Source organism: Gasterosteus aculeatus, chromosome X (genome assembly GCF_964276395.1).
Source record: "Gasterosteus aculeatus chromosome X, fGasAcu3.hap1.1, whole genome shotgun sequence".
NCBI lineage: Eukaryota > Metazoa > Chordata > Actinopteri > Perciformes > Gasterosteidae > Gasterosteus > Gasterosteus aculeatus.
The window spans coordinates 10408890-10436682 of NC_135698.1; the positions used below are offsets into that span (position 1 = coordinate 10408890).

The 27793-nt window shown below is 43.6% G+C and overlaps 3 protein-coding genes and 1 long non-coding RNA gene across 4 annotated transcripts; all 4 read left to right on the forward strand.

Moving 5' to 3' along the window:
• Window positions 1-3477: 3477 nt before the first annotated feature.
• Window positions 3478-9510, forward strand: LOC120809188 (uncharacterized). Its single transcript, XM_078083504.1, has 2 exons — window positions 3478-7295; window positions 8354-9510. Exons 1-2 carry the CDS (start codon window positions 4007-4009, stop codon window positions 9058-9060), a joined length of 3996 nt encoding a protein of 1331 aa, XP_077939630.1. The 5' UTR covers window positions 3478-4006; the 3' UTR covers window positions 9061-9510.
• Window positions 9511-10328: 818 nt separating this feature from the next.
• fam185a (family with sequence similarity 185 member A) lies at window positions 10329-13594 on the forward strand. Its single transcript, XM_040164031.2, has 8 exons — window positions 10329-11056; window positions 11192-11301; window positions 11558-11650; window positions 11787-11925; window positions 12668-12709; window positions 12789-12884; window positions 12967-13101; window positions 13215-13594. Exons 1-8 carry the CDS (start codon window positions 10618-10620, stop codon window positions 13325-13327), a joined length of 1167 nt encoding a protein of 388 aa, XP_040019965.2. The 5' UTR covers window positions 10329-10617; the 3' UTR covers window positions 13328-13594.
• Window positions 13595-16509: 2915 nt separating this feature from the next.
• Window positions 16510-20915, forward strand: LOC120809866 (leucine-rich repeat-containing protein 17). The gene is made up of 7 exons (XM_040164014.2): window positions 16510-16754; window positions 17946-18096; window positions 18187-18663; window positions 18803-19005; window positions 19697-19852; window positions 20228-20369; window positions 20459-20915. The coding sequence occupies exons 2-7, from the start codon at window positions 17984-17986 to the stop codon at window positions 20736-20738; spliced, it is 1371 nt and encodes a 456-aa protein (XP_040019948.2). The 5' UTR covers window positions 16510-16754; window positions 17946-17983; the 3' UTR covers window positions 20739-20915.
• A 3697-nt stretch (window positions 20916-24612) lies between these two features.
• On the forward strand, window positions 24613-27124 carry LOC120809859 (uncharacterized). The gene is made up of 5 exons (XR_013451147.1): window positions 24613-24762; window positions 24842-24900; window positions 24970-26857; window positions 26944-26979; window positions 27050-27124. It is a non-coding gene; the product is annotated as an uncharacterized LOC120809859 (long non-coding RNA).
• The last annotated feature ends 669 nt before the right edge of the window (window positions 27125-27793 follow it).

Sequence of the window (27793 nt, forward strand, 5' to 3'; positions counted from 1 at the left end):
CTAATGTTATTCACTGAAATACACCACTTTATGATTAACACTTCAATACAATTCATCAACACACTTAAATTGGATGGAAATTACCTTTTATTACGGCAGAAAACAGAAACAGAAAAGAAAAGAAAGAAAAGAATTACAAGTTCAGTCAAATGGTCCTCTCAGTCCAAATATATTACTACGCAGCTCTTGTGTCCGTATCTGTTGCCACTAAAGTAGAACTCTTAATCTGTCAAAGCGATTGTGTACACAGCGTTCATCAGCGATGACATTAGCTTACTCTAAAATGAGATTTGTTTATTTCTTTGTCCCAAAGTGTTCCATGGGTGAATGTTAGACAGTCACCATAGTAAAGGCAACACAGTTTGCAAAATAATAAGTCAAGTAATTTTCATGGTACAAAAGGCAGTGCAGACGGAATGATCCTTTTCTCAGCACATTCACACGTGGTGCACAGTGCATCCTGTTAAGTACATGTCTGCATTATGTGCTTTACAGTATTTCAATTTTACAACACTTCTAGTACAATTTAGATACAAATATTTTATCGTTTTCTTCAATTTTCTGAGTTGAGTACTTTATTTCGATGAACACACATTGGCATAAATACTTTAAGTCATGATGTGGATTTACTTTAAGACTTTACTTAATTACTTTACTTTATGAAATGGAAGTAAGAGAGGAAAAGGTTTATACCGATGTGTTTGTTTATGAAATAAAGTTGCCGCCATCTCCGTGGAGACTACAGAGCCAATGTTATTATTTTATTACTATTTAGTACAGTGCAACATAACCCTCAGCTACAGCATTACTCAACTAACCTTTTCTGTGCAGGAATTCTGTTTGTGATCAGGTATTTTCACAATTTGGTATTATTGTTTTGATTAAAAGTAAAGTATCTGAACACCTTCCTCCCCAGTGACCTTCACATTTATTTTTACCGTCTTCTTTGAATTGTGATGTAGAATTTGTACAGAGATGAAGAAACCAACAAAGCAAAGTTAACTGAGTCACATATTTTTTACATGTACACTTACGTGCGTTATGTGGTTTCTGTTAATAACAGCTGTAAAATACAGAGAATGCAGCACACATCCATTCAGAATGAACATCAGGATATGATGAAGAGACAAACAGCTTAAATCTAATGCCTCTATGGAAACTGGTTTATGAGGAAAAAAAGGAGAATTCTTGTCTTTTTCTTGTCTGTGTCCCAAATGCATCCTATTTCACCTCAGAATCAGCTCCCGTTGGGCAGAAGGTGACTGCAGCAAAAAAAGTATTCACAGCGGCCCATAGTTTCACGTCCTTCATTAGGACAAATAGTCTTACGTATACATTTCAAACAAATGAAGTGCAGGCCTTCGGATTAGATACAAATTGACCTGACGTTATCTGGTGCTGGCTAGAGAATCCAGCCCAGATGTGGCCAGACACTCAGAATCTTCAATGGTTAATTGACGGATTAAAAACATTGTCACACACATGGCAAAAATGTATCAATTACTAAAGAATTAAGCCATTGGCAATGGACAATTCTCGTAAATATGGACCTATGTGTGTGTGTGTGTGTGTGTGTGTGTTTGTGTGTGATGGAGAGCAGATATGTGACACTTTGATTTTAAACGGATACACATTGATTCACAGGACTAAGGCAGGTGTTCACCATTTTGCTAAATGAATATATTTCTTGGCATGCAAACAGTGAGTCAGTGGAATAATATTGATCGGATTGTTTTATAATTTCAAGCAGGCAGGTCGAGCGTGATGTTCCAAGGGACTGGCGCTGCACTACGGCAGTTGTTGGGTTCACTCCAGTTCAGCTAGAAATGGGACACTTATGCACATAACAGACCCGACCGACGACACTGGCTCCCCTGCCCAAAGTGGAAGGAGATGAAGAGGTCTGCCAGGAAGCCCAGGCAGCTAAGCTAGACTGATAGTCAGATGTTTGTTCTCGTCTGCACGGAAAAAAAATGTTTACACGATGGAGGACAGAGAGTGGACCGAGCCAGCTCACAGGGGAATGCAAAACACTTCAGGGCATCCTTATGAGAAAAACGAACGGCTGTCCATAAATGGGTAAAGCCAGTAGTGAGGGTATATAATTGAGAATAACAGAGTTCCTAGCAGTACTTCGCAGAACCCAATGGATTTGTCTAGATTAGCAGCTATCAAATTAATTGACCGTCTAACCATTAATTAATCGTTTTAATCATTATTTTTCTTCATGCATCAAATTAGTTTGTTGTTGCCAAGCAGCGACCTTTTGCAATTTATCCTCGGCGGCGCTGCAAAAGATGGGGCTCTTCCATAATAAATAAAGACAGCCTAGAGTCTCTCTTGAGTGTAAACATTTCTCACAAACTATTTCCCAGCGTAAGTGTTGAAGTGCTGAAGTGACTGTGGAAGGTGAAAGAACACTTGCACTCTGCTTTCATCCAGGCCTTCACTTCCAATGACAAACTACCTCATTAGCTTAGAATATAAAGACTTTAAAGTGGTTGGCATGCTTTAAAAGCTGGTCACCGTCTTCATATATCATAATGCTTCTATATTGAAACATACAGCCACTTTTCCAAAATCCACAAACCGAAATGATTCAAACCTTTTCTTTGTCTCTCAGACGGTGCCGTTTCTTCAGACATAATTTGCACATCCTGGCTGTTCTTTACTCAGTTTTATTAAAACGGTATTCATGTTTTCATCTCTAACCTGATACTTCCCACACTCTGTCACTAAACAAATGGTTTCCTTCGTCATTATCGAAGGACAGCTGAGGAATCTCTCCAGCTTTATGTAGTCAGAGCAACCGGCCAATGAAAGAGACGGAGAACAAAAATGCACGAGGGTCATGTTTCATTGTAGGCTCAAAATAAGAGTGTTTAGGTGGAGTAATAAGTAATAAAAAATTGACACATTTCTGAAACATCAAACACTGGCATTGCATATCCCTTGTATCTCAGATCTGATATTTACACCGCAGGTCTGAGAAACTATGCCTCATTACCTAAACTCCCTGCCGAGCGAATGCCTCATTTAGTTCATGTGACTGTGGTTTCGCTCTTTTTTTCTTCTTCTGACTCTTATGTAGACACAATAAATTAGCAAAGAATCAAAATCTTGGATGAGCAGACAATCTGCACACAGCGAGCTTCGTCTCTCCACCCAGAGATTGCCTCACCAATTCTAAACACTTGTTGAGAATTAGTACAGCGAGAACAAAGTCAATAGCGCGCAGGATGTTTGTCTCCCCGGGCGTTACGTTTGAGTCAAACGGCCTTCGTGGATAAATCTGACATTCCTGACTTTCCTTGCTCAGAAGCTTAACTGAACCATGCAGCTTACACTGAAAGGGAATACGTCTCTACAAATCCGAGTAACAAACTCTTTGCTCTGGCCCAGCAGCTAATATGTAGCTTCAGATGCATTTTCTGACCTGTCACATCTGTCACTCACGTGTTTGTAGACCTTACAGGAAGCTTAAGAAGTGTCCTGCCAAAGCAACTGCGACACACATTCATACCCGAGGCCATCCTGCACGTGGAATATCGGAGCATCACGGTGTGAGGATGCGTTACAAATGGTCTCTGTTAAGTGATGTGATTAAAATCGAGATACAACGGAGTGTAATAACAGGATTACACAAAGGCACATGGATTCACGGTTTGTGATTTTTTGTGACTGATGCAGAACTGTTACGAGCTAATCCTGTTTATGTTATGAAGAAGAAATAATCTGGCATTTCCTCATCCACTCATCTCACAAAGACCATCTACTGAGGACTGCGTCCACACAATCCGCCTCTCGCTGTTGTTTTTTTCACCTGTTTCCCTCTCAAAGCTTCTCCCTCCTTGTTTCCCTCTCAGACTTGCTCCATCAGTGCCGCCTCCTTCGTCTTCTCCCTCCCACCTTGCCTCCTCCTCTCACTGTCACTGTCTCAAACTGAGGTGGGTCTTTTCTACACTCTCTCCTTCTCATTGCTTTCACTCTTTACTCTCAGGACGTGATGAGGTTACCAGCACTGTGCATATTTGGGACCCTCCTGGGCCTCCCCAGTCTTTTTTCGACCACAGCAACCTCTGGGGAAGGAGGTCTCCTGGGGGATCATGGATTTGGACCGTGTGCTGCAACTCTGAGACCCGAGGGGCCGTGCAGACCGGGGAAGGATGAGGGCATGTGCCCATACCAATTCAGTCTGCCGCCACTGACTATTCATTTGCCGAAGCAGCTCAGAGATCTGGAGAAGATTGTGAACGATTTGGAGAAGCTGAAGGACAATGTGGACCAACTGAGGACGATGTGTGCAGATTGTAAAGTAAGCCAAACTGTGAGACAGTGTGGAAGGCAAAGCGAAGAAGACGGAAGGCCGAACGAGGGCGTAGAGAGACACGGGGAGGAGATGAACAGGCAGAATGAGAGAAATCCTGAAAGGCCAAAAGATTTCAGCCAGGAGTGTGGGAAGGAGAGAGGAAAAGTGGAAACGACTACAGCAGGATATGGTGGCACTGACTCAAAAAAAAGAACGATATTGGAAGAGAAAGAGAGAGAGATATGGGAAACAGAGAAAGAGAGCGGTAAAGGGGTTGTAAAAGAAGCAGAGAGAGAAAACCCCCTAAAAGAAGCGGCAGAAAAAGATGGAAAGACGGAGAGGGCAGAAGGTAAGGACAAACTGGGGCCGACAAAGGTGCCCACCTCTGCTGGATACGAGAGAATAGTGTTCAGAGAAAAGGTTGTTGAAAAAAATAGGGACATGGACAGAAACAAAGACAAAGACAGAAGAGTAAATTCAAAGGTAGATCAAGGTGAGGCAGAAGATAATGAAAAAAATAAGGAAAAAACGGAAGAAAGTGACCATCACGTGTGGCGAGATGAAAGAAAGGAAACAGGGAAAAAGACCCAAACTGAAGAAGACAGCGGCCGTGATGAAATAAAGATGTCTGAGGGTCACGATGAGCATATAAATAAGCAGAAAGATCAGCATGGAGAGAAAGAGGAAAAGGAAATGGAAAATGGAATGAAAGTGATGGAAAATAATAAGAAAACTACACAGATTGAAAGCATTGGGCGTGCAGAAAAGATTCTTAAAGTGGGGGAGGTGGAGGACGGGGAGATTGGAGCGAAGATCAAAACAGGAGAAAAAACAGTCCAGAGTGTACAGAGAGACATGGATGGAGAATTATCATCCAGCAAGGCAACCGAGAGGACAGACTTTGTTTCAATCCGCTCGACTCTTCGCTCTGTAATTAATTTAGCGCTGATATCTGACTCCACGGGCTCAAACAAAGCAGTAACCTTTACATCATCTTTTCCACCTCCTCCTTTGTCCAGCGGCACTACACATTTGATCACAGATGTCAATCCAGGAATGAAAAAGGTTGTTGACGGACTATCAAACCAAAGCACAGGCCGAAGAGAAGCTGGCATTTCTGGGCTCCCAAACCTGTATTCAGAGGAAGGCTTTAGGACCACAAGTTGGCCCAAAACAACCGCCACAATAAACACATTGGGTGGTCCTAGACTACAGATAACCAGTCCCATTTCAGAGTCCCCCTCCACAACCAGCGTAAGACCTGTTAGCTTAACTACGGCAACAACAACCACGACTCCTCGTCAGGGTATATTCACAACTTCATTTCCAGGAGGCGCACATCGCACCAGATGGACGGTTTCAAAGAACAGCGGGTCAAACACTAAGACTGGTGGGAATCTTCCACCAGGTCGAGGACAAGAGCCTGGGGAAAAGCAGAAACCTGTAATTATACCTGATGCAGGCCAAAAGTTTAAAAATCCGAAGAATGACCATAAACCTGACCGAGCCCCATTGCCGAACAGAAAGACTAAACATGACCAAACGCAGAAACCTCATTCTGAAAAACTTAAACCTGGCAAAGAACCAAAACGTGTTGAGATTCCAAAACCTGACCACGGACCTGATCATTTACCAACCAATCAAAATCTGAAAACCAGTCAAGCTCCTACAACTGATCAAAACCTGATTCAAAAGCCAAAATCTCATCAGAAGCTTGTGCCTCCTGCACCGAGGATCACATCGCCTCAAAGACCTCAAACCGTCGCAACTGGCAATCAACCTGATCAAAGGTCAACAACAAGACAATATTTCACACCTGTTCAAACGCCTCAAACTAAATTAATGGGAAATCCTGGTGAAAATCCTTTGACTGGGCCTAAATCTGTCAAAGACTCAACACCTGGACAAGAGCTTACACCTGGTCGTGTCTACATCAAACATCCTGATCCAAAACCCAAACCCAGACAAAAAATACTAGAAATAAACCAAAGGCCTAAACCCGACCAAAAACATCCAGAGCTTCTAACAGACCAAAAGACTAAACCAAAGGCAACGCCTAGACCTGAAGATCCACCGCGAACCAATCAAAGGATAGAACCTCCTCGTCCTGACCAAATGCCCGATCCTAAAGCCAAGTCTGTTCCTGACCAAATTCCTCTGGCAGAATCCAACAAAACATCCAAGCCAAGACCTCCACAGGGACGCAGGCCACCAACCAGGGCTACAGTCCGGCCAGGAGCAACACCTCTTCAAAGGCTGAAAGCTGCACTGCGACTAAAGCCAAGCGCAATGACCAAAACAGATTTAGGTCGTCTTCAAACCGGCGAGACTACTACAGAAGGCCTCCAAAATTCTCCAGCTGACTTGTTAACTGCACCTGGCTCTGTAACAGAGAGTTCTGAAGTAATTGTTTCCCCAGTGGATGTAGAGTTCATTCCCAGCTTGGTGCAAACTATCACTCTGAGACCAAAGCTCTCACGCAGCATGAGTATGTCAGATGAGAGGCCACAAACAGTCGGTCAACCACCATCGGTCCCAATAACATCAGGAACAAACGCAATCACCCGTGGGATCCTCCCGAGCGTGATCCCTAGCACCAGTCCAGGATCCACTGAGCCAAAACAAGCCGCCAATACTGAGACCAGCTTACAAGCTAAGATAGTTGACAATGTGGAGGAGATAGCACCCAGAACGTTTCCAGACCCAGACGGCATGAGGATTCCAGTCCCCACCCCCAGTGCCCAAACTAGCTCCACAACCAGCCCTGACTTGAGGTCAGCAACCCTTGCCACCTCTGGCCCCCCAGCTGCTGAGTCTTCCACTCCCAGTGCACGCGAGCTGCGTGTTAAAATCCACCAGGTGGATGCTTTCTTCAGTAGCAGTCCAAATGGAAGACCACCGGACGGGCCTCCAGAAGACCACCCAGAGGAGAACCAAGGAGGCAACAGGCCTGAGAGCAAGCAATCCACATTCAAACCATCTAAAGGCAAGATATGTTATTGATGCTATTTAAGCGTTTGAGCAGGTTTTTCTTTTGCATGTGTGCTCTGCTACGAATTTCCACTTAACGTGGGTAACTTTATGTAGGGATGGAGGTGGGTTGTTATTAACAAAGCTTTCCCACAGGTAGCATGTAGCACCAACACTTTCATGGTTACTTTTTAAGTCAATAAATTAATGAACAAAGAGGGAATTAAAAAAAATCTAGAGAGGAGAGGAGGCAGATGCAACTTCACAATTTAATTCTCTGAAATTTACAACCAACCTTATGAAACCCGTTTGGGTTTTGTTGACATTACATCACAATCATTTGGCTGAGAGTTTACTGTGCAGCAGTTTAAATAGTATTTAAAAGCTTAAATGTGTATTACTCACTCAGCAAACTGGTGTGTCATGAGCTGAAAGGATCTTATGATAGGGGACCACACAGTAAGTACTGAAGAACCACGTATGAAATATACCTAAGATCCATTTTGTACCACACATCATGGCTAAGGAAGAATCTTTCACACACGTGATTAAGAATAAAAACACAACTATCTGTAGACGTACAGCTTTAAAACATTCTTCAGTGAAGAACGGCTAGGACCAAGTAAATAATTTAATCTCATTTAAACCAAAGGAATTAATCCACATGCTGCACATGCTGCACACTCCTATTGAAGTAGTTGCTCTCAGTAAATGTAGTTTACATTTGTGTTATATTTGTGATTTATTCAACACTTTGAAAATACCGGTGCTATTTTGACCATCTCTAAAAAAAACGCAACATGAGTAAAGTGTGTCTGTTTAATTACTTTGGCGGTCCACCTGGAAAGTCTTCAAAAACATTCAATGTTTTCATGGCGTTTGCCCTGACCTGTTGCACTGTGACCTCACTTAATATGTTTCACGGATGCATCAAAGCTGCAAGATGACATTTCCCCCTCTAACAAATGAGTGAACGGACATTGGTTAGATCACTGTCTAAAGAAGGGCATGTTTTATTCAGGAGGTCATGTGAAACAGCTGTTCATGATCCTTTTAATTGCTTTGCCTCTATAGTTACCACGGTGAGAGACTGCTCCGACCAACTGCTCAGAGGGGGCCAAAAAAGTGGAGTGTACCTGGTGACCCCTGACCTCCGCAGCAGAAGTTTCCCGGTCCTCTGCGACATGGAGCTGGATGCGGGAGGATGGACGCTGCTGCAGCGCAGACAGGACGGCAGCGTGAGTTTTAACCGCACCTGGGATGAGTACCGATCAGGCTTCGGGGAGCTGGATGGAGGGGAGTTCTGGCTGGGCAACAACATGATGCACCTGCTGACCCGGGACAGGGACATGGTGCTGCGGGTGGAGCTGGAGGACTTTGATGGTGTGATGGAGTACGCAGAATACGAGCACTTCAGGGTTGGAAGTGAAAGGATGCGCTACAGACTGACGGTAGGCGCTTACTCGGGCACCGCTGGTGATGCTCTCCGCTTCAGCAAAAGTTATGATCACAACAACAGGGCGTTCACTACGCCGGACAGGGACAACGACCGCTATCCATCCGGAAACTGCGGGGCGTACTACAGTTCAGGCTGGTGGTTTGATTCCTGCATGGCTGCCAATCTCAACGGGAGATACTACGTGGGGAGCTACAAGGGAGTGCGAGATGGGATATACTGGGGAACGTGGCGTAACATATCCACAGAGTATTACCCAACCAATCAAAGGCAGTCATTTAAAACTGTCAGGATGATGATCAGACCAATACGCTTTGCACCATGAACCTTGACTCTACCAGGGCAAGTTGAAAAAAAACAAAAAAACATAAACCATAAATTTAATAAAGCCGTCTATACACAGTTATTTTTTACTACTAACACAAGGCTGCCGCCTTGTGGTGTTTGATTCTGCAATAATCATTTGTTCACAGGATAATATTACAATAACTGAGGATGTACATAGTTACAAAGGTAATGATTAGAATTACATTGTAACTTTTTATAACATTTTAATATTAATATATTTGTGTTTTTTTATTATTGGAAATTAACAATGAGAGATGGAAATCTTTTTTTCAGTGTATGTGACGGGTATGAAGCAGTGGATGATCTTTTATTATTGAATTACTGGAAAGCGAGTTGAAGGTTGATTGAAGATATATGTTTTGTAATAACTGTGTTGTTAGTGTTGTTACAATGAATAAAAATGAATAAAATTGTTAAAAAAAACAAATATGGTTTTGCTTTTGTCTCTCATTCTTTACGTAAAAGACACGTCTTTGATGCTTTATTTAGAAGTTCCCAACAGCCTTTGTAGAGACTAACGTCACCTGCTCCGGTGATACTGATTGGACAACAATTAAAAGAGGGGCGGTGCTATATTTATACAACACTGCAACTTCCTGCTTGTCAAGATACTTACATTGTCCCGGACTAAGACCGGAAGTAAAGTATTTTGCCGTCAACATAACGGGAACCAAAAAATCTGGAGGAGGTTGCAGGCTGTTGATAATTTGGCAAATTATTCCATCTAAAATGGATGAAAATAGAGCTATCCGCCCTGCGGCCCCAGAAAACAGGGCACCCAAAAGGTTGAGGCTTGAAGTGTTTCATTGTATGGAAATTCAATTTAGAGTAATTCATGTATTTGTATGCCGTAAAAAGGATCACAATTTCAAAATCAAGATTTCCGTATCTCGTTTCCTGTGTTTTTAGATGATACAAGATTCTAAATGTATTTATTTTCTGTTAATAATATCCTCACAGCAAACCTGGTAATATTCCAGCACACCGTATTTTGTCACCGGGCCATATATATATATATATATATATATATATATATATATATATATATATATATATATATATATATATATATATATATATATATATATTTGATTTATTAATTTGATTTATAATACCTTAAAACTATCTGAGAGTAAAAATATGATGTACAAAACAAATCTCAAAATAAAATGGTTTTAACAGAAATTTACAAGTCTCAATTTTTATCATTTTATTTACAATTCACATCATCATTGGCTGCTTTTCCCCCCTCGCATCTGCTAACATTTTTCTCATTCAAATATATGCGTAAAACCAATTACAAACCAAAGCTCAATATATTTTTTTCTTAATCGCTTTTAATCTGAAAACTCGTACCGGAATTAGCAGTATTTTCGCTGACATCCCCACCAGGGCCGAATGAGGAACACAGGACTGGACGGACCGTGTTGACTGAATGGCAACCTGCGTATCCAGCGTGTCGGTGCCACTGAGCTGAAGTAGCAGCGCGAGGTGTAACGTTAGAGCAGCTCCTCGATACCAGGAGGTTTTAGACATGTTTTGGCGCTCAGCAGCTCGGCCGGGATGTGTCACACGTCTACGCTGCTGGTCCCTCGCGGTCTGTTCGGGGACCCCCACGTGCCCCCAATGTCCTCTGGTCACCTCCCGGTTCTTCTCCGTATCTGCCCCCCGCACGAGGTCTCCGACCCACGAGGGGGTAAAGCCACCTGTGAAGCGGTGGGCCCTGGCGGCGAGCCCCTTCGGCACGGTGCGCGCGCAGCTCGGCTGCAGCATCTCCGTCCGCCCGCTGGACCTGCACGCGTACCCGGAAGCGGACCGGGTCTTTGTCGCGGTCCGCGGACCGGACAGCGAGCAGGAGGTCGGCCTGGATCACCTGCGCGTCCACTACGACGACCAGAGCAAAGAGCTGCTCATCTCCGCAAAGGGGGTTAAGAGCAGCGTGTCCATCGATCTGACTGCGCCTATCAAGAGCAGTGAGTGTCCCGCTGTTAGTGACCAGGTTACAGAAATGGACATTTGGAGCCGGTCATTTCCTTCCACAGGTCAGCATCATTTTCTTAAGCAGTTGACAGGATACTGTCTGATGACCTTCGGCCTTCTTTTCTCAGATCTATTCATCACCACTCAAGGAAAGGGTCACGTGCAAGTGGAGAACATGGAGTGTGACATCTGCACGGTGCAGACAGAGCAGGGAAGCTGTTTTCTGCACTCTGTTAAGGTGGTGGCAACGTAAATTACGCTTTAGGGAGACGAGACATGTAAAACCGAGCCGAGATGCACAAACATGTTCGCTGCATCATGTTGACTGATTTCATTATTCAAACTTTTGATACAGTAATGTTGCTATTGCAGATATATGTCCTATTTTTTAATCTTAACACCTGTTAAGATGAAACAATCCACTTCAGACTGTTGTTTTAGAATGGATGATGTCTTGAATTCCCTTCATCTGTTTCTGTTCTTTTGTTTCTCAGGGTCATCGGGTGGAGGTCCAGTCCCATGGAGGACATGTCACGGGGGTGGGCACTATCCATGGCAATGTGGACATCAGCACACGTGGAGACGGCGTAAGGACAGAGTACACTCAGTAGTCATTAGGGGGCGGCAGCAGGCCGCATGGAGGATGATTTGGAGACTGAAACCAGTTGGAATAAACATCACCTGGCTACGGTCCTGTGCAGTGATTTAGTTCTATGTTTGCAGGCGGTGGATGTCAAAAAGCTTCAGGGGAACAAAATGAATATTTCAACAGAACGTGGCCCTCTAAAGGTGAAAGCCATCTATGCTGAATCCAGCTGCATCTCCTCCTGCTCCGGGAGAATCGAACTGGGGAATGTGCACGGTGAGCAAACAGCAGCATCTATGTTGTTTGTGTGGTTGTCGGGGCTGAAGCCAAACTCAAATGTAGAGCGTGAGAATGTTGCATTGAATTCATTACTTGTTTGTCAAAAACAACATATGTTTTGCATCAATTCGTTGTTCACTGACTTGTTCAGGGGCACGTTTAACATATGGACAGGAAGAGCTGCCAACCCTACAGTTAACAGGCAATCCACTCCGCTATCTGAGCCTGACTCAATACCAATTTAATTTGTATATTTTGTAATTGATCTGCTACCCAGTAGTTCACTTTGTCAGTTGGTCCTTACCAATTTATAAGGACCTCCACTGTCATCCGGACACCGCTGCATGAGGTTTGAAAGCAGCACATTGGTATGTCAGGAATCCCTGGCTGTGATCCAAACCCAGCCTATTTATATTCAATGCGTTTGGAATTTAGCACAAATTCTTTACATGTTTGTTTTTGAAGTGGCCATAAATCAGGTAAAACTGGTTTTAAGATTTGGATGTAGAGGATATTTTTTACAGAAACAAACAGTTCTTTGGGGCGAAGTGAAGAAAGGGCATCATGTTAGAATAGAATATATGGAATACATGAAAACCATTATCTTCTGGTTTATGATGCATACAGTCTGCGATCGATTATTCTCTTAGCGGTGAATCGTTATAAATGTTGTAATTTATCAGCGGAAAAATATCTGACGGCCATCAAAAAACTGACTGCGCTTTAATTCCTTACAAAGGCGACGCCACCGTGAAGAACATGTCTGGAGATACAGTCATCGGTGAGCGAGCTGCCGATTGCGTGATGAACTCCGTATGGCATCTATCGGTGGTCGTTAAAACCCATTTCTCCTTCGGCAGATGGTTCGAATAGCTTCCTTAAGGTTTCCTCTCACAGCGGGGCCATTGACGTCCATGTGGGAGACGGTGGCAGCGCCCAACTCCACAGTCAGGAAGGTAAACCTGCAGTATGAGTGTTCACCTTCCTTCTCGCTGAGGGTTTCTCCGTGTTCATCGCTCATTCTTCTGTTGTGTGTAGGAGCGGTGTGCGTGCGCGTCCCCTCCTCGTTGAAAGCCGAGATGCAGCTGTGTGGAACGTCTGTGGATATCAGCCCAGATGTTGTGCTGCACGGAGTAATAAACAACACAACTGAAGGCCAAACCACAGTTACTGGTGAGCAGTTGTTTTTCATTACATCACACTTCCCGGCAAGTTGATTAACTAAACAGTCCTACAACCAAGTCAACACAAAACATTCATCTTCCTTCACTGTACTTCTCTCTCAGGTTATATAAATGGAAAGCCCCAAGCTGACCAGTGTGTGAGAGTTCGGGCGGACAGAAACTCCGTCAGGCTGAAAACACAAAGCTGGTTTGAATCGCTGAAGCTGGGGAGCTGATTTATGAGGTCTACAGGACAGATATTTCTGTATATTAGGTATATAAACCATTGTGCTCAGGTTATACTGTACTTTAAATAAATAATATATTATGTACTGTATTAAACAGATATTCTGTATGCATTAAAAAAAGTGATGAAAGTATACTATTTGACTGCACACCAGTGTTGGTTTGTGATGAACTGTCAGTGGTTTTAATATTGCCAACGATTGAATGTTCTATGTACGGTATGTAAATGCCACCTTAATAAAATGAAGTGAAATGCATTACAGGTTGCAAACACAGGATTAACCAATAATGTATTACACGTTTAACACACTCAGAACTTTAAGTGCTTTCAAAAAAAAGAAGAAGCCCTCTGCACGTGTCCACACTGACTGCTGTTCCGCCACTTACCGGGTTCATCAGTCTTGATGGGTCTTGTGAGTGGAGGCACTATTTGACCCTTGTTCTATCCAAACCAGTATGGATGTTCTCCATTCCCAGTGATGTGGCTGAAGCTTTAAAGCGGCCACCCTGCGGGAAGAAATTCCCTGAAGCAAGATGGAGGGAAAATAAAGAGAACATTTGGGGGGAAATGCACACTTAAAAGGCAGTTGAATGTCTGTGTGCGTGTGACAAAGTGTGTATACTTTGGGACACCCGCAGTGTGATCAGACCTCTGCAGTAAAATGAAACCGCTCTAAATGGCCGAGTCCGACAGAGCCACACGGTGAGACACGTCAACGTGCTCCAGATGTCTGGCGCTCTTACACAGCTTCTCTCGTCGTGAGGAACAAACGACATGAGTGAGACGGAGATGTTTGGTGAATGACTTCAAGAAGTCAAATGCAGCGTAATCTATTCACATCTCTTAGCAGATAGTAAAACTAAACAACTGTAGACATAATTGACTTTTTTTCAAGTTATATTACATTACATGTCATTTAGCGGACGCTTTTATCCAAAGTGATGTACAATAAGTGCATTCAACCATAGGGTACAAACACAGGAGAACAAGAAAGTGCAATTTCCTCAAATAAGCCAATTTACAATTTGCTATAGATGAGTGACGTTACAAGTACAATTTAAGTGCTACAATTTGTTAGTCTTTAGTCGAGGTAGAGTCTGAAGAGGTGTGTCTTTAGTTTGCGGCGGAAGATGTGAAGGCTCTCTGCGGTCCTGATGTCTTCAGAGAGCTCGTTCCACCATTTCGGCGCAAGGACGGCGAAGAGTCGTGATCTAGTCGAGTGTTTTGCTCTCAGTGAGGGAGGGACGAGTAGTTTTGCAGATGCAGAGCGGAGAGTGCGGGTTGGGATGTAGGGTTTCACCATGTCCTGGATGTAAGCTGGACCCGATCCATTCACAGCATGGTAGGTGAGCACCACTGTTTTGAACTGGATGCGGGCAGCCACCTACCGGTGGAGTAGTGTGGGAGAATTTCGGAAGGTTGAAGACCAGTCGAGCTGCTGCATTCTGGATGAGCTGCAGAGGTCGAATGGCGGTGGCAGGGAGACCAGCCAGGAGCGAGTTGCAGTAGTCCAGGCGGGAGATGACAAGAGCGTGAATCAGTACCTGGGCCTTCCTGGTACCTGGTACCTTCTGAGTGAGAAGGGGACGTATTCTCCTGATGTTGTAGAGCGTGTATCTACAGGATCGCGCTGTCGCAGTGATGTTGGGAGTCAGGGAGAGTTGGCTGTCGAGTGTGACGCCGAGGTTTATATCCTGTCCGCTAGAAAAGAAAGTACACTGGGAACCACAACTGTTCCATAAAAAGTCCACATCTGGCTAGGCAATGAAATTCTAACTTCATTTGTAGCTCCATGCCAACATCAGTGAGACATTCGGCAAGAACTAACTTCAAGTGAATTCCCTCGAGACGCAAGGCCCTATAATTACAAACACAAAGATCACATCACATTGTATTTTCTTTTAGGAAAATGTCAGTAAGAAACAATACCTGATCCATGACGTTGCAACCGCTCGTGTCGAGAGAGCCGACAGAGCTGCCACTCAACCACTCGACACTCTCATCAGTCAGTCCCTCACAATAACTCAAGTTGAGATGATACGGTTTACACAATCCGATTAACATACACAAACAAAACAGAAAGCCGCCTCGTTAGACTCTTCATCAAAGCGCCACGCGATGAGTCTGTGTGGTGTGTGAAGTCATACCACATACCTTTGCGCAATCCTCATTACAGATGTGTCTGTGATGAGACTGCAGCTCTCTCGGTTTGGTGGATGAGGAACCTTCAATCAGATCCTGGATCCCAGCATCACACACCCCGAGATACACGCAGTCTACCCATTACGTCACGTAATATCATCAGCACACATAGGATGTAAAACTACGGCAGCAAACAAACACACAAACTTGTTGCAAAGAGAAAGGTCCAGGCTGTGCAGGTTGTTGAGGCTGCGCACAGATTTGACGGTGGTGTCCGTCATTCTGCAGCCTGGAGTCTGCAGAGGCCCGGTGGGCTGCTGCACAGGGTCTTCCAGACTGAGTCTGTGAGTTGGTTGTTTTCTAGAGTGGACATGTGGAGTAGAACACACCAAATGTTTGGAACTGAATTGCCTTTCTATTTTCTGTGGATGTGGGAATAATCGATCTCACCCTGTGTCCTAAAAGTCTTTAGCTCGGCGACCTCAGCGAAGGCTTTTAAAAGGCAAAGTCGGTAAGATGAGGAGCGCCGAGCAGGAAAATGGCAGACAGACAGGGACATCTGGCAATTAGTGCCTGTTATAAAAGAGTACGACTCAGCAACCTTTTCTGTTGCCAGGGTTTGAGTGTGTGTGTAAACAAAACGTGTACATGAGTTGACAAAGTCTTTTGTCATTCATTTCTTTTTGTGTTTGTCTTTGTTCAACATTCCAGGGCTCGGATGTTGAGAAAAAAGCGTACCAAGAAACAGCTGTCTGATAACGTGGGCATCTCATTGATTACAATCACCCTGACCGAAGGGCATCCGGCAGAAATGTATCTGAACCCATTTACAGTTATTTGGAAGGACCGAGAGGAAATTGTGTGTGGAACATGAATCCTTCTCCTGGAAGCATTTTTCCTCGCCGCTCACATTGTCAAGGCCGTTAAAGCGAAACATCTGGAAGCAAACCGGTCCACATTCCCAAGAGGAAAAGTATGTTTTATGCAGCAGTGCGTGTGTGTTATGGACAGTGCACATGGTGAGTGGGTGGGCTAAAGCCGATAGGATAAAACCCGCCCCCTCCCTCTCCTTCAGGTCTTTTCTCATTAATCTCCGAGTGCAAATAGTCACCACAATCCACGCAGAAACTCCAGCACGTGGAAACCCAAAGTGACTCGATTTATCCGAGGTGAACCGAAGGCTCAACTTTCTACAGTCGAAGCCGAGTGGAGTGACCATAAACCAAACGGAGGGGAGGATACCAACTGACCTGAGTGCAGCCGGACACGTTGAGGTGAGGTTCACAAACCCTTTATCTGTAAATGTGCAGACAATTCCTGTTCAAAATCAATAATTCAATTAGTTTACATACAAAACGGAGCCAGACTTATTTGTGTTTAATCCATTGTAGATTGTAGTTGGTTGTTTTCTTGTTGTTCTTTTAACAAAAGTTGAATACTTAAATACTGCAATACTGCATTAAATTACTACCCACGACAGGGATTGCCAATGATCTGTGGACCATGCAGATCTATCATCAATATCAGTTATGTTATGAGTGCCCCATCTGATCATCTAAACAATTGAATTGGCACCAGCCAAGCTGCTCTGACACAAGCCAGCAGCACATTGCACAAACAGAAATAAAGGTATTTCTGGGAACCACGGGGCCAGAGCCGGAGTATCATATTGGAATTTGTTTTTTTGATTTGGAGACGGGAGTTTGCTGGACCACAGGTCAGAGCTCACATCGGGGACACGGCGGTGACTGGAGGTTTACTTGGACAGTTCTCTGTCTGTTCTGTTTGTTATAAGTGTGCAAGAAAGATTCAAGTGGAGCAAACGGGGACAGCCCTCTTATCCCTTATGAAGAGCGGAGATTTAAATGTTGAGGTAGTAATCCGTTAATTGCATAATTAACTATGCATTAACAAATTTAAACTATTTACACAAAAAGGTTTTGTTTAATATAAAAATGAAAATGACTAAAACTGAATTTTTTGACTTAGGAAATTTTCATTGATTTATCAAAGCACCGATCTTTATCATTATTTACCAATTTTATTAATCTATTGGTCATTCCCCTAAAGAAAATATTGTTAACAGTAAAATAGTACAACTGATTTGTAGATTTAGATATCTCCTTCTACACAGTAATAGCATTTACTTACTGTAACATTAAAACACTCATTGACAAAATGAGGTCCAAGAGATTCCTGCATCCACCTAACAAAACACAATGCAGAGAAAACAAATAAGAGCAGAAGAACAACAATTTCCATTTTTATAAGTGCTTCACTGTAAATAACATAGTATTCTGCCTTCTTTCGTAGCCAATCCACATTCCTGGACTGCTCCTATCTCTTCTCCTGTAGAGCGGCAGCTGTGTTCCATCAACAATAATACTGTTGACTTTGACCCATTGCTTCTGTGTCCAGGCCAGTTCTTTACAAGATTTGTATCCCAAAACCCTACTTTTCTCCAGCTCTACTTGCTTAAAAGACATTCCCGGCAGAGCTCAGGATGCGAGTGACCTCCTCTCTCCTCATCGGCCCCCTGCTCCTCCTCCTGCTGGCGTCCGTCGAGATGAGGCCAAGGAAGGACAAAGGAGCGACGGATAAACTCACACGGAACAGGTATGGATTGAACGTTGTGTCTACTTCCACCATTCACTCTTCCCATTGACCACGTGCAAACCGGGATGAGCCGTGAATTTGTTTTGTCAGGATGAGAGGCGCCAGGCGTCACAGCAGATCGGGCCCCTCCAGGCCGGTGGCCCCTGACTGCTCGGAGTTGACAGAATCTGGAGACGTCTTCATAGACTGTCAGGACCGACGCCTCACCACCACTCCCACCTCGCAGACCTGGTCCCAAAAACCAAAGCACCTCCTTCTTGCTCGTAATAAGATCAAAGTCCTCCGTGAAGATGCCTTCTCTGGATTTGAGAGTTTAACCAGTCTGGACCTGCAGCAGAATCAGATCTCGTTAGTGGTGGAAGGGGCCTTCGAGGGGCTGACACGCCTTAAAACCCTGCTGCTGCAGCACAACCGCCTGGGAACACTTAGCGAGGAGGCCCTCATCCCCATGCCCAACCTCCGCTACCTACGTCTCTACGACAATCCCTGGAGTTGTGTCTGCGCGATGGACAGCCTCATACGCACCCTTCAGGTCCCGAGCAACCGTAATCTAGGAAATCATGCCAGGTGAAGGTTTCCACGCAATTACTTTGACATGCTGTGATTTGTTGCTCTGATTCTACAGGTGCGCAAGCCATAACCGATTGTCACAATAATAAAAGTTATGCAAATTTCACCGTGACTGAACAGCATTTTACACTTCTAGGTGCGCAGGGCCCGCCTGGGTGAAAGGCATGAAGCTGAAGCAGATTGACCCTAGGTTACTTTGCATGGAGACATTGCCGGGCGACAACCAAACAGATCCCACAAACCCCGTGGACCCCATTCCCATCCGCACGAAACCAGACGCAACCACAACTTGCCATACTTATCTTTTCCCCCAAATACGGATGGACTGCAGTAACCGAGGCAAGTTCACCATCCGCTTTCCTCTAAAGGAGTTTTATTTACAGCACCAGACAAAGTTTGGACTAAATGAGATGCTTATCCTGATGCTCTTATAAATTCGGCACATGTGTTACTTACGCAACAGAGATGTTAAAAAAAAGACGCTTCTTGTGATCGTATGTTAACGATTAATATTTGGCTTTCATGACCGGAATTTCTTCTTGGACGGGAAAAAAAATATTTCCCGTCCAGATGTCAAAGAGACACGTCTGGTTTGGCAGGTGTTTTCAATTGGTTATGCTATGATTCTAATCAGTAGTCATTGGTGGAAACATTGGAAAAGCATTTAGTAAACACAGCTAATACATTAGGAATAAGTAAGTTGCAAAACCTGCATTTTAAATTTAGCTAAAAGTATTGCAAACCCAACAATGTCAGAAAGATCTGCCTCATACCAGCAGCAGGATAATTCAGATTAAGAATAGAACAGCATAAATCTCTGCGTCAATTTTTCACTTGCGGTACCAAGAGAGGAAATTCTGCAGGATTTCTTTGTGCAGTCTTTGGTTTAACAAATATGTATTGTGAATGAAAACTATAATTCTAATCAATAAAAAAAAGAAAAACAACAAGGATAAAACAGTTTTATCTGAGGCAAAGTAATGAAATGCATTTGGGAACCATTAAATAACCTGCTCTCCTCCATGTTTAGGTCTAACCGAGGTGCCTGCAGGTATTCCAGAGGACGTTGTTCATATGGATTTGTCCCATAATTCCATACGTCATCTGAAAGCCAAAAATTTCCAAGGAGCAAGGAGCCTTAGAACCCTTGACATCAGTCATAATAACCTGGAGCACATTGACAAAGGTATGTGTGGTATTGTTGCTGGATACCAAATAATCATCACCAGAAAATAATACAGTGTGTGCTCAATATTTCCGGCAACATCCAGCATAAGAAACTACACAAACATGTTTTTCTTCGGCCGATAGAGAACATATTGAGGGCCAAAGAACCCGTTACACAACTGCTGCTGACTTCTGTTTCCTCTATTTTCTTTTTAGAGATCTTTGTGTATACAGAGTTGGTTTTATTTGTAGTGGGAAAGCTGAGAGGGCAGCGGAGATATTGGGATTACTCTGTGGTTCAAACACAAACTGAACGCCAGCTTGCACATTCCTACAGCAACAAGTCTCTCTTAATAGAATTATATGCCCTTGTCCTTTCTTTTGGCTCTCCCAGCTTCCCTGTTTGGGCTGCTGCATCTACTTGAGCTGGACCTGTCCAACAACAGCCTGCGTTTTGTCCACTATGGAGTTCTTGAGGACCTTTACTTCCTGTCAAAGCTAAAGCTGGGAGATAATCCCTGGGTGTGCGACTATAGGTGGGTTTTTGCGCTTGAAGGTTTGTAATACATTTCTTTGGACTAATGCAAACGAATTATTAAAACGAGATTTCATTGTTTTTTTCCAGCATCCACTACATGGCGTACTGGCTACAACTGCACTCAAAAGTGAGACACTCTGGCCTCTGGTGTCAATCTCCTCCCGAACACACCGGGGAGAGCGTAGCAGAGTATGTGTATTCCTACAACAAGGAGTGTCCGAAGGACAGACAGCACAGCAGATCAGATGAAGACCAAACGGACCCTGAACTATGGAACACAGCAATGGAAGTGCAGGGAGAACTGGAGGAGCTGGAGCCGAGCCACTTGAGGGGGCCGCAGAAGTACCAGATCATCAGGCTCTCCTGAATCAAGTCAAACGGTGTCCTAAAATTTGATGTTGAAAAGCCTATTTGTTTTCTGTTCATTCTTCTCCTTTCACTATCATAAATAACACTGTCTGTATCAGATGGAAAAACAACATTTTTCCGTGTTGTTTTCATATTTGCTGTCTTTTTAATCTGAATATAAGAGCTGACGACAATTTATAGACTGTGAAACATTCTTTCCATAATCTGTCTGTGTCAATGCATCTGAGTGAAGCGTGGGTATTGTACAAACAGAAAGTGAAATACTCACTTATACATTTCACGCTGGGCCATTTCAGAGATGTGCAGCCACGCAGATTCAGGTGGGTGACAAATGGACGGTAGTTCTGCAGAATCTGCCTCACTGTGCAGTCTGTTATCCAGTCTTTCTCCAAAGAGAAATTACCGGATACACACATTAGAGAACATTTGTGCTCCTCTAAATAGACAGCACCGTGGATTAATAGATGAACCAACCTCCCAGTACAGACCTGACTCCACAGTGGGCCTGACTGGATGACAGCTGTCCATGTGCAGCACACCTCGGCACAATTCAGCAAGTCTCGCAGCTCTAAATATTGGAAGATCTGAGGAAAAAACAATCCTATGACATAAATGATCATTTGGAAAGGTGGAAACACGTGAATGATCTATACCGAGTAACCATCTCTCACTTTGGAAATGCAATTGTTCAGTACCCACATCGCAACAGGCAGGATTCCCTGACTTCTGCCACTTTGCAGGGTAGTGCGATGTAAGAAGCCACTTTCTTACTCCAAATATAGTCATCCTGAAGCACAACATTATTTATGGAGAAATGTTGGACAGAAACACCAGAGCAAACCAAGCCAGAACTGCACTCCCTTTGCCAGCGAATGTGAATCCAAAACAAACAGGGCTATGACTGAAGTTATGCAGAGTCTAAAAAGATCCACTTAAAACTTTCATATATATATATGGAGACACTAATCGGAAATACGATCAACAATATGTTAAACAGTAACCACATAACAACAAGAGATGAGAGAGTTGTCCCAACACCAGTAATTAGGCAATTTGTCTACCAGACCATAATGAGCTTTAACTGACATTAACCAACTGACTAAAGGAGGCTGGCGGCATGTTTTATGTCTTATGTAACAGATACTGTATGATGACATCACTGCTTAGAAAACAGAGACTGCACCTTTAAATCCAGAGCTGTTATATTTCTGTTGTGGTTTGAGAAAAACTACCTTCATTCAGAGGCTAGTGGGGAGCGCTGAGAGTCCGTCACATCCTTCCCCAATCTGGTGGACTTTGTTGCCAATTTCTATAAACCCTGTTTGCAACCTCTGCGAGATTCCTGCATAATAAAGAAATGTTCAAAATGGGTACAAATCCTTTCCATTTTCTTTGACTATAATTCCAAATGAATGTTTACCTCAAAGTACTCTTTGGCCCTCCTTGAGTCACTTGTATACACCCTGCTGCTTATTATGCGCTCAACCCGCCAGCATTTAGAACTCGCTCAACTTTCTCCAAGGCAACTACAGTGCATCCGGAAAGTATTCACAGCGCTTCACTTTTTGTTATGTTTTAGCCTTATTCCAAAATGGATTAAATTCATTATTTTCCTCACACACCTGTCTATATAAGGTATCACAGTTGACAGTGCATATCAGAGCAAGTCCAAGGAATTATCTGTAGACCTCAGAGACAGAATTGTATCGAGGCACAGATCTGGCGAAGGGTACAAAAAGATTTCTGCAGCATTGCAAGTCCCAATGAGCACAGTGGCCTCCATCATCCGGAAATGGAACAAGTTTGGAACCACCAGGACTCTTCCTCGAGTTGGCCGCCCAGCCAGACTGAGCGATCGGGGGAGAAGGGCCTTAGTCAGGGAGGTGACCAGGAACCTGATGGTCACTCTGACAGAGCTCCAGCGTTGTTCTATGAAGAGAGGAGAACCTTCCAGAAGGACAACCATCTCTGCAGCACTCCACAAATCAGGCCTGTTTGGTAGAGTGGCCAGACGGAAGCCACTTCTCAGTAAAAAGCACATGACAGCCCACCTGAAGGACTCTCCGACCATGAGAAACAAAATTCTCTGGTCTGATGAAACAAAGATTGAACTCTTTGGCCTGAATGCCAAGCGTCATGTCTGGAGGAAACCAGGCACTGCTCATCACCTGGCCAATACCATCCCTACAGTGAAGCATGGTGGTGGCAGCATCATGCTGTGGGGATGTTTTTCAGCGGGAGGAACTGGGAGACTAGTCAGGATTGAGGGAAAGATGAATGCAGCAATATACAGAGACGTCCTCGATGAAAACATGCTCCAAAGCGCTCTGGACCTCAGACTGGGGCGACGGTTCATCTTCCAAAAGGACAACGACCCGAAGCACACAGCCAGGATAACAAAGGAGTGGCTTCAGCACAACTCTGTGAATGTCCTTGAGTGTCCCAGCCAGAGCCCTGACTTGAACCCAATTGAACATCTCTGAAGAGATCTGAAAATGGCTGTGCACCGACGCTCCCCATCCAACCTGATGGAACTTGAGAGGTTCTGCCAAGACGAATGGGAGAAACTGCCCAGAAATTGGTGTGCCACACTTGTGGAATCATACCCAAGAAGACTTGAGGCTGGAATTGCTGCCAAAGGTGCTTCAACAAAGTATTGAGCAAAGGCTGTGAATACTAATGTACATTTGATGTTTTCGTTCTTTTATTTTTAACAGAATTGCAAAAATTTGCAAAAAACAGTTTTCACTTTGTCATTATGGGTTGTTTTGTGTAGAATGTTGAGGAAAAAATGAATTTAATCCATTTTGGAATAAGGCTGAAACATAACAATGTGGAAAAAGTGAAGCGCTGTGAATACTTTCCGGATGCACAAATGTTTTGGGGAACTGTCAGAAAAATTGAGTTGAATAAAATCAGAGTAAAAAGAGCAAGGGACAAATGAGTCACAAAATGATCACCAAACTATTGGCAGGAAAGATTTTCAGTTTGGACACATTTCTTAACCGTGCTGCATGTTCTCTGGCTGTACAAAATTATCAGTCACAGCTTGCAGAAACAGCCAAAACTCCTTATGATTACCTTTCCATTAAGAAATAATGAATGGACCACCTACCGTCCTGCTTCGTCTTGTGTAATTCTACACAGTTTGACCATTTGTTGAGGGCAACCCGCTGGCATTTCCTCTCACAATGTGTCTTTGCTGTGTCCATCTTCAGAGGCAGCTCTACTGTGCTTCTCTTTCTCTGTGTAGTGAACCTCTTCCACTTCCTGTCCCCAAAAGCAAACACAGCTCATCATTAATTCAGGGGAATGGGACACAGGGAGACCTGCATAAACTCAACAGGGTAACAGAGGGTATAAATGAAATAAGCATATCTTTCCTAACAAATATCTGGACTAAATGCGGGTTTGGCCGTTCAGACAGGACAGAATGATTGAGAAGACCAAAGGTCTATTAAGGACACGGCTGTGCTGAATCTGGGAAATAGAATCTCCTCCAGAACTTGTTAATAGCGGTCGCGAGAAAACCAAGGCACTCTCTCCTGGTGTTATCAATATTTTATGGATATTTCGTGGATTAATTTCAGAAATTTTAACTTTGGAAGTGTATTTGTTATCATCCTCCTATCGAGCACAATTGACATATCATTTGTATACTCAAGACATTTCTTTTTTAAACTATCATCATATAGATTAATCTTGGATTGCTTTCAGTCATATTTGAGCCATCGCTGCTACCCTTTGAATACATTCTGCAACTGTGCTTGTCTAATGTGGTGGATTTTCACACAGCAGCAGCTGCCTACAATCACCTAATTGCAATCAGTGTGAGTAGAATCCCATAAAGGTCTTGGCATCGTTCTGTGCACTTTTTCAACCATTCCTTCCTCCCACACCTTCAGGGGGAAAAGGACATGACTGATTGTTATCTGTGCGTCTGATCTCAACAGCCGGTTCTTGCTTTTGCTGTTGGACGTTTGTACCGAGGTTGAACTCACTGCCATGGCGTCTCCATTTTGGTAAAAGCATTAATGTCTTTTTTTTTTTTTAAGAGATTTTTTGCTCTCCGCTTATTTGTCTGACTGTATTGTTTTTCAGGCTTTCGTGGATTTCCAATCTGCTGTTTTGGGGCAGTATTTGTTTTCCTTCTCAAAAAGGTAAGACTTTCTATATTATCCCTGACCTTATTCAAACACAAATCAATATGTCTGTTTATTCCCCGTTAGGTTGCAATATTGCACATGGCTACTATCTCAATGAGGATGAATTTAGTAGCCGTGTAGGAGGGCTTGATCCACAAACGTCAAACCAGTTTCATTCATTTTCTTTGAAGCCAAACCATGACACTGCTAGTCTAAGGGATGAGATGCAAGCTATGAGAAACCAACGCTATGTTTTCCGTCAGAGAACCATTCCACCATGAAAACTATAAGGATGCCGGTGTTTCTACTGGTCTTGGTGAAGAGCTGACAAACCGCAAACCAGAGTTGGACCAGGATGTCCCCTCCTCTCCCCCTGTACCGAAACATGCGCATGACGGTCCTGATCAACAACACCCCTTAGGCATATTAGTGAGCGAGCACAGACAAGCAAAAAATATGGCAGGCCCCAGTTTCTCATCCATCAAAGATTTCAAACGGTTTGTGGAATTGATGAAGCGCGCTTTCTTAATGCCAGGAGATGACCTGGAAAGACATTTTCAAACCGCTCGGGAAACCATTAAAAAGGAGATTGCTTCTAATGCGGTGAATATGAAGAGGCAGCACGACACGGGCCATAGGTCTTCATCTGCAAATGAAGGCACCGCCCATGACGACACCAGTGGAAATGAAGACCGGAGAGCAGCTACGAGTACGGCGCTTGAACACGGTGCAAACTACCAAATGCCAAGTGAAAGCGTCTCTGTCCGTGATGCTATCGACCCCGCTGACAGTCTCGCGCCTACCAGCGTCTACGACAAACGAGGCCGAGGGCCAGGCTCTGCAGTCTACCCTCGTGATCATTCAGCAGCCACAGGGCACGTTTCAAGGCGTTACGATGGTGTTGACCATGGTCTCATTTCTAGGGGAAACCCCGATATTGTCACAAGTGCTCCTCATGTGAGAAACAAAGCTCCTCCGTCAATAAGCTACAAGCTCCCTGGACAAATACCCAATGGCTCATTAATTGGACATGATTCGTTGCTCAGTGGTCATTTGACTGCGCCCAGTGTCCACTCCCAAAACCGGCCATCTCAAAATTTCAGCCACTATTCAAGTAGGACCTCTGAGAAGAATATCAGGCAAGAACCAAAATCTACATCTCCGACTGAAGACTCTACAAAGGAAACTCAAAAACCATCTCGTGGTTTAGAACTTGCTAGAGATGTACCAAGCAGGGTGACTTCAGACCAAATCCTGTCTGCACCGATGCGCACACCTTTGAGTTCCTATCGTCGGGTTCCACGTGTCATGCCGCGGAGGGGTCAACTCTACGTCCCAGATTCTCAACCAGAACATGACAGAAGACCGGCCATATCATCTCAGGGCTATCAACACACTGTTGGCACGCTATCAAATTACATAAACCACATGCCTACCGCCCATCTGCCCCGATCCACTGGTTCGGTGTCGTCCAGCTCTAATAACCCTTCACAGAGTAGCACTCTTTTTGGAGTTCAAACCAGCCGCCCACATGATGCTCAGAATCTGTCCCTCAAGAGAAAGCCAGTCAGATTCTACACAAGGTATACTGTGCAACCGCCCAGCTCTTATGGCTCAAGTAGACCTGATGGTCATCTCAAAGACAAGAGCGCAAGTGTTGGTCATCCTCTCAACCCAACTGCCCAGTCAAAAGATGAGAAACTGAAGCGGCATCTAGTCGCTGCCATTTCATAGTTGGAAATTTTCAAATTTGTTAACGTTGCTTGACTGTCAGCATCAGGGAGACTTTAGAACGAAGCTATGCCCAGGAACTGGAATCCATAATTCAATCTCGTATGAGCATGGTGCCAGAAACTCCCAGCTACTGTCCGCAACAATCATGTAATCGTCATCTATAAACTCTATGAGCACTAGAACCCACAATGTAAAAGGATTTCAACATTCAAAGGAATCAACTTCAAGAAATAACATGGTATGGAAAACTCTGGTATTTTACTTTTGAATTTAACTGCTTATGAGTCATTGAAATCAAAATGTGTAAACTCTCGTTGAATACAGGTGAAGTGGCTGATGGTCTGTCTGCTTGTAAATATGGTACGTATTCACACTGATTGTGATGGCTCACACAACTAAATTTTGAATAATTTGTTTTTGTTTTCACAAGGATCTCTTGCTACCTTGAACTAGGAGGAAGATTCTGCAGTTCTACGCATCCAACTAATAAAACCATGAAATATTAGGTTTTTTTTTACCTCTTGATTGTTTGACATAGGACCTGTTCAACGGTGTTTCTTGGTTGATTTAATGACAATATTTAAGCACTGAAAAGCTATTGACACATGCATCTCGATTGATTATTTTCAATTCGTCCGGTAAACAAAAACCTTTTAAAACCTCAATCTTGAGTAAAGCTTATAATGCTTGCAGCGCATGAAAAACACGATTTTGTTAAATTGTTCTTATAACAGCAGTAGGCATTCTCGAACAGACCACAGGACCTCTAGAAAGGAATACAGAACAAGTCTGTTTTCATTGATTTTTGAAGCTACAGTACGTAGGCGCTGAACATACTGTCCCGCGGTGTCACCTGGGTCGTAAAAACTCTACAGTCATTGCAGAGGTTGTTGAAAGGCACTGTTCTGCATCAGCAAAAAATGTACCTTTTAGAGTTTAAACGAGATATGTTTTAATGACCGCCACGCATTTAACATTGATCAGAAAAAATGCTCTACAAATATAAGACTGTAAACTTGTCATTCTGCATGAATATCAAACAATGAATTAACACTACCTGTACAGTATGTCAAAGTATTGGACATACGGAATACTGCCCACGATCTCTACAGGCTCTCATTATAAATGTAACGTTGAATAAATCTTGCGTAGAGTACTTTATATCTAATATGCA

Bases quoted from the DNA above. Each gene is read 5' to 3' on its own strand.
- fam185a (XM_040164031.2), top strand. From the start codon at position 10,618: ATGTTTTGGCGCTCAGCAGCTCGGCCGGGATGTGTCACACGTCTACGC. The intron at 11,057-11,191 runs GTGAGTGTCCCG...TTCTTTTCTCAG, and splicing joins GACTGCGCCTATCAAGAGCA to ATCTATTCATCACCACTCAA. The intron at 11,926-12,667 runs GTGAGCAAACAG...TTCCTTACAAAG, and splicing joins CGAACTGGGGAATGTGCACG to GCGACGCCACCGTGAAGAAC.
- LOC120809188 (XM_078083504.1), top strand. From the start codon at position 4,007: ATGAGGTTACCAGCACTGTGCATATTTGGGACCCTCCTGGGCCTCCCC. The intron at 7,296-8,353 runs GCAAGATATGTT...TTGCCTCTATAG, and splicing joins CACATTCAAACCATCTAAAG to TTACCACGGTGAGAGACTGC.
- LOC120809866 (XM_040164014.2), top strand. From the start codon at position 17,984: ATGCGAGTGACCTCCTCTCTCCTCATCGGCCCCCTGCTCCTCCTCCTG. The intron at 19,006-19,696 runs GCAAGTTCACCA...CTCCATGTTTAG, and splicing joins GATGGACTGCAGTAACCGAG to GTCTAACCGAGGTGCCTGCA. The intron at 19,853-20,227 runs GTATGTGTGGTA...TGGCTCTCCCAG, and splicing joins CCTGGAGCACATTGACAAAG to CTTCCCTGTTTGGGCTGCTG.